The sequence below is a fragment of the Typopeltis vanoorti genome, chromosome 22, assembly GCF_054136105.1.
Source record: "Typopeltis vanoorti isolate ZY-2024b chromosome 22, IOZ_Tvanoo_1.0, whole genome shotgun sequence".
NCBI lineage: Eukaryota > Metazoa > Arthropoda > Arachnida > Uropygi > Thelyphonidae > Typopeltis > Typopeltis vanoorti.
In genome coordinates, this window is record NC_143570.1 from 580,791 (window position 1) to 593,143 (window position 12,353).

General features: G+C 36.7%; 1 protein-coding gene across 4 annotated transcripts in view; it reads right to left on the reverse strand.

The window, feature by feature from the left end:
- Positions 1-12,353, reverse strand: part of LOC150094096 (HEAT repeat-containing protein 6) — a 446,924-nt gene that overhangs the window by 34,146 nt on the left and 400,425 nt on the right. For all 4 annotated transcript variants that reach the window (XM_090412214.1, XM_090412213.1, XM_090412212.1 and 1 more), the window contains 2 exons: positions 10,590-10,744; positions 1,622-1,837 (listed from right to left, as the gene is read on the reverse strand). In XM_090412214.1, the coding sequence (XP_090268340.1) occupies positions 1,622-1,837; positions 10,590-10,744 (371 nt within the window). The remainder of the gene's footprint in view (positions 1-1,621; positions 1,838-10,589; positions 10,745-12,353) is intronic.

The following is a 12,353-nucleotide window of genomic DNA, read 5'->3' on the forward strand; positions in this document are numbered from 1 at the left end:
TGCAGTTAGCCTAGTGGCTATGCGCTTTGCAACCATATGCATGGGGAAGGAGTGTCGTAGGTTCGATTTCCCATCGACGACGTGAGGAGTTAAATATCTTCCTCAGCCATAGTCAAGTTAGCCGGTCTTGGACGTGCACAGCAGGGTTTTTTCCCCCAGTTTATCTGGGGTTTTTCATCCTGTAAGCAGGCAAACTGGCCCTGTGAACATACACGGATTACTGTCAGGAATACCCCTTAGGGGATGCAGCAGAGGAGTGATGAACCAGCTGCATTAATACACCAGTAGCCCCTCATTAGGAGGGGACTCAACCCATCCTAGATGGAGAGTAGGATAGGATATAGTTTCCCGATCCTCCCCCTCAAATGAATATTGCATCTGGAAAGGTTTGGCTCCAAATACTATTTCCATTAAAGCACTTACAAAAATCTCTATCCCTTACTTTAAAGGATCTGAAAAAAAAATAATCCAAAAACTATGAAAAAAAAACTGTTCTCTTGACTCTTATCTTCTACCTTCAATATTGAATCCAGCTTGGAGGTTACATTACAGAATTAACACCAATCAGGATTTGATAAACTAAAACAAAGTTCAGCAAGAATAGTTGTCTTGACTTGAGAGAGCATTTAAGTTTTGTACTAATATTCTGACTCTTAACTGCAGCACTGAGTTTTTGCAAATTTTCAGGCTTAATCAAGCCACCTTCCTTGATATGTTCCAATTAATTTCCCCCATTAATTTTCAGTCCTTCACTAGCTTTGCCATTTAATGGGAGATAATTCTGGTGCACCCTTGTTCTCTCTCATTGTGTGTAAGTGTGTGTATTTGTGTGAGTCACATCCACGTAAAAGCTCAGTTAATTATTTTATTTATTTATTATTTTTTACTATATGTGTGCTGGTTTGGTTTCCGTGTTTAAACAATTTTTACAATTTCAGATCTGTACATATAGAAAAAAAAAATTGTAAATGATTGAAGGAACAATATGGTGTTACAGAATCAGTATCAGTAAATAAGTGGAAATATGCATGCTCATCATTTGATGACACAGCTAGTATTGTTGGTAAAAGTGAACAGTTAAACAAAGGCAACCCAATAAACTACAACAGAAAAACACAAATTCTTTACAAACTTCAAAAATGGAGATCATAATACATGTATGCTCAAGCAGTGGCTAAATCACAAATGATCATTATTATTTAGAATTGAATAATAATATAACTCCCCCCCCCCCTTAAAAGCACTTAAAGTTCATTTGTCCTGGAGCACTGTGTGTATATACACACAATGCGTACTTGATATACATATATATATATTGGAGGAAAATGCAATATACTGCATTAACCTCCCTACCAGCCGATGTGGATGAAATAGTGACACCAAATTGCACTTCTTATCCATGTTATTCAATGGGTGTTAGAGCTTTGTATCCAGATTTAGCTGAACGTCTATAGACATCATGGCCGGTTGGGGGTTAATAGCATTGATCAACCCCAGATTATCTTTAATTAATAAAACATTCATGTTAGTGGATTCTTTTACATTGTATTTTCTTTCAGTATGCTTTTAGATTTTCTAAATCTATAAGTCAATTCCTAATACATTTGAAAAGTTGTCTAACCTGATCACAGAGATTTTCTTTATGCTTCATTTCTCTAAAATCTACATCTGTTTGGGCTGCTTCTAATGCTCCTAAGAGATAAAGCCAGATAGATGCATAGTGATTGCTATATAGTTCTCTGCTTTGAATTTGAGACAGAGCCAAAACTGCATTTATTCGAACTTTAAAATTGCCACATGTGTTGAGAGTTGTAATTAATGCATCAAAAACAGCATCCTATTAAAAAATAAACACAAAATATGGAATGCATACTATTATTGCATATATATCAATGCATATATATCAATTGAGTGGTGCATCAATACATATGCATAGATTAGCCTTAGAAGAAAAATGTATAATTTATACAAATATTAGTGCTACCTAGTATTGCTCAGATCAAAATTTAAATCAAGTCAATGAAAAAAAAAAATTCTGAATGTAAACTGAAACTATTTTTTCCCCCTTAGGATTTTCAAAATATTAAATTTTTAGAACAAGATCTATATACAAGGATAAACAGACAGTTCATGCATTACCAAATTTAGAATGAGCAATAAAGAGGGGATAAATATAAGTTATTAAAAGGTTTTATACAAAAGATCCTAAAAAAACTTTCAATACATGATTGAAATTTTTGTTGAATCTTTTTAACCAAAAAAAAAATATAAAACATTTGAAATATTTTTGTTAAAAACTTTTATGCTTTTTAACTTAATGCATCATCTCTAAAATGATTATAGAAAATGAACAACCATTAAATTCTTCACCTGAAAGGGAGCTGGATTTAATCCAGATGTTGTTCTAGGCAGATCATAACCTGTCTGCCTATATTATCAGATACATCTTTTATGTAAAAATGCAGACTCTAGAAACTTCCTCAGAAGAAGGAATGAGATGATGGCTAAATTATCAATTACTTCGGTGATAATGTTGGGGTTAGAGAGATAGAAATCACCTGTTAGGCAAATTGCTCTCTTGTGTATACAATCAAGAATAATGGCATATCCTCTATAGGTTGACTAGGCCATCAATGCAATATGTTTATGCCAGGACAGTGCATCATCAAAATCAAGAGAGAGAGAGAGAGAGAAGCAGGATCCTTCTTATGGGAAATAAGACAGGACTATGTTTTAATAGCATTGAAATTCAATAAATTGTATCTGCTCCTTGAGAATGGTGTGGAAACTGGGGCCCAAGAAACTGGTTATGAAAGACTGAAGTTTCAATCATTTCAATACCATACAGTTTCTCAAATGGTGATCAGAAATGCAGAGCAATGTAATAAACAAAACCATGAATAGGATTTGAAGTCAGAGACAAGGAGATCATTGATGTAAAGGAGGAAGAATGGGCGAGAGCACAGAACCCTGGGGCACTCCAGTATTGACAAAAAATCTGATGAGAAGATGATGGCAAGCCAATCACAAAGGCAGGTGGAAGACCTCAAGATGGCAGCCCATTGAGAAGGCCTCAATGTCAGATCCCACAATCAGATGTCTTTGGGATATCAAGAGTGACCATGTGAACTCCAAATCCCTCTACCATGGCTCATGTCCAAAGGTGGATACAGGTAATGCAGACATCAGCTGTAAAACAACAGGTGAAATCCATACAAGTGATCATTAATTAGTTGATTGGGGGGTCTCAGATAGCAAAGAAGCTGGCTGTTGACAACCTTCTCCATCACTTTTGAGTACTGAGGTGAGAGCAATGGGATGAGAGCTTGAGAGCTGATCCTCTCCCTTAGGCACAGACTTTACAAAGGCTTGCATCCATGCTGTTGGGGAGACTCCAGACAAACATAACAGCTTATATAGGTGATACAGGAGAGGTGTTAATTCTGCAGCACAAGTTTTGAATACAACTGAAGAGATACCATTTGAACCAAGAAACTTATGGCTAGTCAAAAGTATCCAGAATCTTCATATTAGAGTGAGGGTGGAAATAAGCAGACACCTGGATATTTTTGTGGTCCACTCTTTGCTACTATAACAGCCTTCAATCTTCTGAAAAGGATTTTGGTAAGCTATTGGGCTGGTTAATTCTCTCTCTTTCTTCCAGAAGAGCATTAGTGAGATCAGTCACTATTGTCAGGTGATTCAGCCTGACTCAGCATTCCAATAGGGTTGACATCACGGTTCTGTGGAGGCCAGTCAATTTCATCAAACCTTCCTGCACAGATGTCGCTTTATGGATGGGACATTGTTGTGCTGATACAAGAAGGGCTATCATGGAAGTCCCTTCCTGCCATAAAGTTGGAAGCACAGAATTGTCTAGAATGCCATTATAGGCTGCAGCATTAAGATTCCCCATCACTGGATTTAGGAGGACCATCTGGAACCCCTAATTTTTCAGCTGCAGACCATGATGCCTCCTCTACTAAACTTTAGAGTCGACACAACACATTTGGGCAGGTAAAGTTCTAACATCTGCCACACTCATCCATCAGACTACCAGATGGTAGAGCAAGGTTCATCACTCCAACCAATAGTAATGAGATTTACACCACTCCAACTGATGCTCAGTGTTACGTTGCTGATGTTAGGCTTGGGATTGTGTACAGCAGCATGACCATCGAAGCCCATGTTCTTCTTGAGGAGACATTATGGAACTTGGTAGCAAGTATTTCAACTGAGCACAGGTGATTTTTTTTTTTTTTTTTTTTTTTTTTTTTTTTTTTTTTTTTTTGAGCCTTGAGCACTTTTGCAGTCCCACTCTGTAATTTGTGATGTAGTTGCTAGCAGGCATTTTCACTTCAAATCTAATCATTTACAGTTGATGGGCAGCAGGGCAGAAATTTCGTGAACTGAGTGGTTGCAAATGTGGCATCTTATGATACTTCTGCTCCCATCAAACAGTTGTGGTGCTTGCAGAGGCATTATGGAACTTGGTAGCAAGTATTTCAACTGAGCACAGGTGATTTTTTTTTTTTTTTTTTTTTTTTTTTTTTTTTTTTTGAGCCTTTAGCACTTTTACAGTCCCACTCTGTAATTTGTGATGTAGTTGCTAGCAGGCATTTTCACTTCAAATTTAATCATTTACAGTTGATGGGCAGCAGGGCAGAAATTTTGTGAACTGAGTGGTTGCAAATATGGCATCTTATGATAGTGCCATGTCAAAAGTCATTGAACTCTTCAGTATGACCCATTTTACTGTTATATTTTTATTTATTCATATGGCGTTTCCTCCATTTTCTCCCCCGTCCCTATTGGGGCGAGTTGAGCCCCCTCATGGAGGGTTAAGTATTTATGACTGTAGATCCGTGTGTGTTCACGGGCTCAGTTTGCCTGCTTGCGAGATGAAAAACCCTGCTGTCCATGCCCAAGACCGGCTAACTTGGCTATGGCTGAGGAAGATCCTTAAGCTCCTCACGTTGGCGACGGGAATCGAACCCAGGACACTCCTTCTCCCAGGCATATGGTTGCGAAGTGCAAGGCCACTAGGCTAACCGCGCAGGCATTTTTTACTGTTAATGTTTGTCTATAAAGATTGTAAGACAGCATGCTTTATTTTATACCTGTATGAGTCATGGTTGTCATGTATATAGCTATATACCTTTCTACGAAGGGGTGGCTGGATGTTTTTGATCAGGTAGTGTATTAGCATCAAGATCAATGTGGATTTTTCCGATATCTTTTGTGGAAATATCAAACGAAGCATGCAGTAAGTGTCTGTGGTACTGAGGGAAGTGACTTGCCCCAGTCATTCAAACAAGAGTTGTAGGAAAAGACTGATGCTAGCTGGTTAATCCCATCCTTGGGTGATGCTACCATAGTACCATCATGATATGAGAGAAGTAGAAACAAGAAAGAGCAGAAGCTACTTTCTACTTTCACTCAAAAGCCCTAGCAAGGGACCATTAGGCTAATTGCAATCCCCCCCACACACACACCCAAAAGTTCACTTCAGATCTAGTGACAATTTCTCCACACCTGCCTTGGGTCACTGAGCATATGCTATACTCATTATGAACTACAAAGACATAACTTTTAGATAACCAGGTCTTGCAGAGAGGTCAGGGAACTTGCAGTGGAGTAGAGAATGAAGGTCCCATTCCAGTAAGGATTATTTCAGTTATTAGTTCGGAGCAGATGTTTGTACCAAGAGAGCAAAAACGGTAATTTGACAATGGAAAAGAGGAGCAGAAATTTCTGAGGTCAGCCCAATTAGCACTGTCATAAGGCACGAGGCTAAGACCAGCCAAGAGGAGATCAATCTGTGAAAAAGAAGACATGGACATAAGGAAAAAAAAAACAGGCCAGTGAGAAGTGCTAGGGACAGTTTTCTTTTATCTAGAAACACATGAACCTTCTTCTAATCTGATGCACAATACAGACTTTGAGAAAAATAGTGCAATTCTAAGCAAGTGCCTGAAATGCATGTAGCCTATTAATAAATAATGATAGAAACATACAAGTTAGTAATGGGATCTTGCATTATAGTCAAATAAAGTGAAATTCTGCAGCTTATATATATATATATATATATATATATATATATATATATGATAGATGTAGAACTTGGGATCATCCCTGAAATCTTACATGCTTCATAACAGGAGCACTGTTATGAAGCATGTAAGGTCCAGATTTTTGTCATGGCCTATAGTGAGTGTATGTGGAATGCGCTACCATTAAATGTTGTGACATTTTCAGTAAATATGTTCAAGGAGAGATATAAGTATGATAAGTATTAAGAATGGGTATCTAAATGGGGCCCTTCCTGAATGAGTCTTTTGACTCTTTAGAGGAAGGAGCATTTATAATAATAGTAATAATATTTAACTAATAAATGTAATAAGCTGTGACACATTCTACCTACTTCTATATGGGATATATATGATTTCTGCATTTACTTCAACCTTGGTATCTCTTCTGGGTCTGGCTCCATTGATTAATATCAATAATAATGTTTATTGTTCTTTTCAGCGTGGTACTAATTTTTATCATTCTTAAAATTGCATGGTTATAACTTCCTATTTCAAATCTCTGAATCAGTCTAACGATATCACTGTCAACAGTAAATCAATCAGAAGACATATTTTTTGTGTTCTCTCCATACATGTATAGCTTTATTCTTGTAGAGAGGCTTATACGCTGGTTACACATGATAACTAATAATTAAGGAATTGACAGCGTACTCTAGAAATATAAATTAAATAAACTTTAATATATACTTTCCGATATTTCGGCAAACGTCACGTTGCCATCTTCTTGGGAACTTAATACAAAGACACGTGCACACAAGTACTACATAATAGCAAATGAGAACCGAAGCTAGGAAGCTAACGTTTTCCTAAAGTCCTGATGGTGCCCCATGGCGGGCTATATTGGTAGTTCTTGGCCTTTGGGCTGAAGTTCTTCTGATAAATGTTTCCCAAATTTGGGGCAGTCTCATGCATCCAAATTTGTTGAGGTTTGGCATGTTCCTAAGGGCTGAGGCTGATTCCATGAATAGTCTTTCATATTTGAACTTGCTGTGGTGTATTACTGTGGCTTTCTTCCATCTTATTCTGTGGCGAGTATCTAGAGCATGGTCTGCAAGCCCAGAGTGGCTGTACCGGTGAAATCAGATGTAATCCTTGTGTTCTGAGATTCTGATATTTGCTGTCCTACCTGTTTGGCCAAAGTAGGACAAATTACAGCTGCAAGGGACCTGGTATACACCAGGTAGGTCTAGGGGAAGTGGTTGGTCTTTAGTGGAGTGGATAAGGGATGCCAATTTTCTGTGTGGTCTGTAACAAGTGGTCAAGTCATGTTTTTTTAAGATTTTGTTAATTTTTTCCAAGGTGCCTCGGACGTAGGGAATGGTGATGGATTTAGAGTAATCTTTTTTGTGAAGGGGGGGTTGTGGATAACTGGTTTAAGTATTTTTTGGATTCTTTTTTTTTTTGGGGGGGGGGAGGTAGCCATTGGCTGAGAAAGTGTCATGGATGTGATTTAGTTCAGTGGTTAGGGCTTGATCATTTGAACAGATAAGTTTTGCCCTGTTGAATAATGTCTTAATAACTCTATATTGTTGTGAGGTGGGGGGGATTGTTGGTGAATGTATCTGCCTGTATGGGTGGGTTTTCTATAAACTGAGAAAACCAAGTTTCCATCAGGTTGGCGGGTGACTAGTGTGTCTAGGAAGGGGAGGTTATTGTTTTCCTCTTTTTCCAGGGTGAACTTGATTCTAGGGTGTTGGTTGTGTAAATGTGTTAGGAAGGAGAGGAGTGAATCCGGGCCATGTGGCCAAATAGCGAACACATCATCAACATAGCGAAGCCATATGGTAGGTTTTTGTGGGGCTGAGTTTAAGGCTTTCTCTTCAAAAGTCTCCATAAAGAAGTTAGCCAAGAGTGGGGAAATCTCATTTGCTGTTATGTAGTACTTGTGTGCACGTGTCTTTGTATTAAGTTCCCAAGAAGATGGCAACGTGACGTTTGCAAAAATATCGGAAAGTATATATTAAAGTTTATTTAATTTATATTTCTAGAGTACGCTGTCAATTCCTTAATTATTAGTTATCATGTATAGCTTTATGTTGGAACATTATTAATAATGACAAGATCCATGTCATGAATGGAATTTCTGTAGGTACTATTATTATTATTAACTCTTATTATTAGTTATTATTAGCTCTACTCTTTTTCTTCAAATTTTCGAAAAACATTTCTCTCTCTGTCATGGATTCATTTTGATGACTCACAATCTTGACTTCTTTGCTAGAACCTTCTATGGGACTATAGACACAAATAAATCTCACTGTCCAATTTTTAATACTGAAATTTGCTCATGTCACTCAACAGGAAAATAGCTGCCACTATGACATCTTATAGCTATGATTCAAAAGTATTTCACTTGGTTAGTTATCTTGATATCTGTTGACCTCATATTTCAGTTTCCTCTGCTAGCTACATCTCATTTCCATTGATATTTCTAATGCCGATAGGTATCTTTTGAGGTAGTTTCAGTAGCTGACTTTTCAAATCAAACACTGGTTTGTTCTGGTGCCCTTGACAAAAAGAGTAGGCAGGTTTTTAATGGCAAAAATGACAAATATGAGAGTACAGTATGAAGAAATAACATTTGTTCAAGATATAACCATATCTATAATTAAGGTAGTTATTTGAAAATGATCACCTCTGTAAACAGCATGCACTCTTTGGCTAGAAAACCAAAAATACAGAAACAGAAATTTAGTTTGCCTCTTTTGTGAGAGGAAAAACATCTAATAATGAGAACAGTGCACAATTAATAGACAAAGATACATTATTATTATTATTATTATTACCACCCCAAGACCTTATGGAGTCAAAGACTCATCTGGGAGGTCCTTTTATCACACACACACACAGCTCATCATACCGTGTTTTAAACACATTCAAACTCTTTGCAGACACTACATTCTCAGGCAAGGCATTCCAATCATTCACAACTCTGCACGAAAAAAACCTGCCTCTCACTCCCCTACTCACACCCTCTTTATACAGTTTCCAGGGATGACCTCTGGTTCTCCCCTGATCTCCCACTAGTCTCTGTAAAACTTCTCCAGCAATGATCCTATAACAACCCCTTACCAACTTGTAGGTTTCTATCATATCTCCCCTCTTCCTCCTGTCCACCAGACTCTGCAAATTACATTTTCTCAATCTTTCCTCATACTCGACATTCCAGAGGTCTGAAACTACCTTAGTCAGTCTCCTTTGGACCCTTTCCAACATCTCTTCTTCCTTCTGAAAACCCAGTGACCAAATCTGGGCACAATAGTCCATGTATGGCCTAATCAAAGCCTTATACAACGGAACAAGAATCTTCCTACTTCTACACGTCAGTGTCCTCCGCATCATTCCCAGAAGCCTTTGTGTTGTCTTCACAATTTTGGCAATGTGCCCCCTAAATTTTAGATCCTTATCCACTATCACTCCCAGATTTCTTATTTCCTCTACCTCCTACTTTATATCTTTAACAAAGATAAATGTCACACAGTATAGACAAGGGACTGTGGTAGTGCTGCTACATGGTGGAGAGTGGCCTCCCATAATGAGTCATGGGAATACATTATGTGGCAATTAGTAGTAGCAGTGATAATAATATTTTGTGTGTATGTGTGGTTTAAGTTCATACAAGATACAATTAGGCTAATTCCCAAACTACCAGCAAAGCTTGATTAATTCAGTATCCAGGTATATACCTAGTAACAAGATGCACCAAAGGAAGGCAAAGACCAGACCTGGATTAGAAGCACTGTCAGTCCTTTACATTCTATTGCCTGGTGTTATCACTGTCCCATTTACTGGAGACCTGAAGTTCCATTTCTGGTCTTTAGAACAGGGTTTCAGATCAAAATTAAATGTCAAAGTTAGATAACTGAGAGATCTCTAGCTTTGACATTTAAGCAAACCCTAACCACTTCAATCACATGGAAATAGATGTCTGAAGAGTGGGTTAAAGGATATTATTGAAAAAAAAAAAATCATTATTTCCATCTAAAAATTGATTATCATTGATTGACAGTACACGTCTATTAATCAATAGTAATAAATGAATGACTTTTTCCACAACTGATGTTTTGTCTCAAGCAAGCCATGTTGGCAAAACTTGTTCTAAATTTTGCAAATGTCACTGCCTGATAATAAATTTAACACAGCCTCCTACCAAAAGAAAGAAAACTGAAATGTCAATAAAATAATTTCAAAAATTCTTTGAAGCACACTCCTATGTATTTGCAAATTTTGATAAATAAACAACAATTACAATTAAAAGCATGATTTTCAACTAGTTTAAATCAGTTGGTACCAATCTGATATAATAAACTAACACTAAAAATTGCACATTTATACTTGTATATTTGTTTAGTAATGGCTTTAAAATAGAAGATTTGAAGATAATGATAATTTAAAATGTGCTAAAACTCATTCAGAGTTGTATCTTTATGTCAACTTTAACTGGACAATTTGTATATTTTTAACAACAATGACGACAAAAAAAAAAAAAAAACTTACCAGTACTATAATGCCTGATTCTATTAATTTTACATTCTTCAAAACATTACCTAAAGCATAGCAAGCATTCCATCTGACTTTCATTACACTTGCACTCAATGAAGCTAAAAGAGAATTAACACCTTGATGAATAAACTCTTTTATTAGTTCCTCATCTGAAAAAGAAAATCACACCTGTTCAGTTCTCATGTTGATGCACAGTATGACAGATATTTCCTTGTAATTTAAGTATTTATTTCAATCATACTTTAAAACAATAGAATGCCAAGAAATTACATTATATTCTTGTTTAATTTAATTTAATTTATAACCAAAGTGAAAAACTTTCTACAATTTGCTCCAATCCAAAGTATTTTAATAATAAGCTGTGACACCTTCTACCTACTTCTATATGGGATATATATGATTTCTGCATTACTTCAACCTTTGTATCTTTTCTGGGTCTGGCTCCCACTGATACTAGCTTACTTCCCAGGAAGTAGAGAGAGGGGGTCTGCTTAGTGGCTGATTTTTGCCTGTCATTGGGTGGAACCACTGCTGAGTTTCCTGTACTGGAATTTTTATTTATTTATTTGATTTTTATGGTGCAAAGACATCAAAGGTCATACTGTGCCAGGATACAGGTCACAGCAGTACATATGGTAATTGATTAGTAGAACAATCATAAACATCCATGCCCATGGCAGGATTTGAACCCATAGTCTCTTGGCTGGAGAGCAGACATGCTAACCACTTGGCCAACCAGGCCAGCCTGTCCTGGAGTAATTCAGGTCAGTAGTGATGAGTTTAGTAATGATCCTTTAGGGTCACTCAGTGAGATTTAGAGTGATCTTGTAAATCAATCAGAGATTTTGGAGAGGTATGCCTACTAATGTACCTCAATAAAGGTTGAAACCGGCCTGAGTAGTGGACTTTCCCATAATGCATATCATTATACACACCCAAAAGGATGTGTGCTTTGCATTATGGAATACTCAGGCAATTAATGTGAAATCATTAGCTTCTATATACAAGTAACCTAGTTATGAAGAAACTTCATAAGCAAACTTTGTTTGCTTATATTTGGATAAAGGATTAAACAGCAATATAATTGCTTGCCATTTTTAGTTTCATAAATTATCACAGATATAAAAAAAGTTTTATATAGCAAATATCTTAACAACAGATGTAGCAAAAAAATGCAAATTTCATTAAATAACTAAGCTTATTTATATATCAAGTAAACAAAAGATTACTGAATATTACAAATTTCTAAATGTAGCATATCCATATGTCGCATGTTGCTGTTAATATAAAGGTGCACTATGCATATCATTACATACACCCCCCCCTCCCCCCCCAAAAAAAAACACTATGTGTATAACACTACATAAAAACCAACTGTAACATTGTATTAATGTAAGCTACAATATGTCTATTACCAATTAAAATGCCCAGCCTGACCTCTTGTGGTGGAAAAATATCAACAAATTAACTTTAAAATTGTAATAATTCATAACTTTTATAGTTCTGCTTATCCTTTGAAGTCTTGTTAATTACTGTATGTAGCCTAGAGCCTGCTGGAGTAAAAATGGAAATTCATGCAGAATTATTGGGGGGGGGGGGGGGGCTTGGATTCTTTTTTTACCACTGTTGCAAATTTGTCAAAATTCAAGTAACTAATAGCTGATACAATTTTCAATATCTCAGTTTGTAGAGTTCAGATGAGATTATCATTATTGTAATTTGGTACTCTAGTCCAGTTGGATGAAGTATATAACTCTG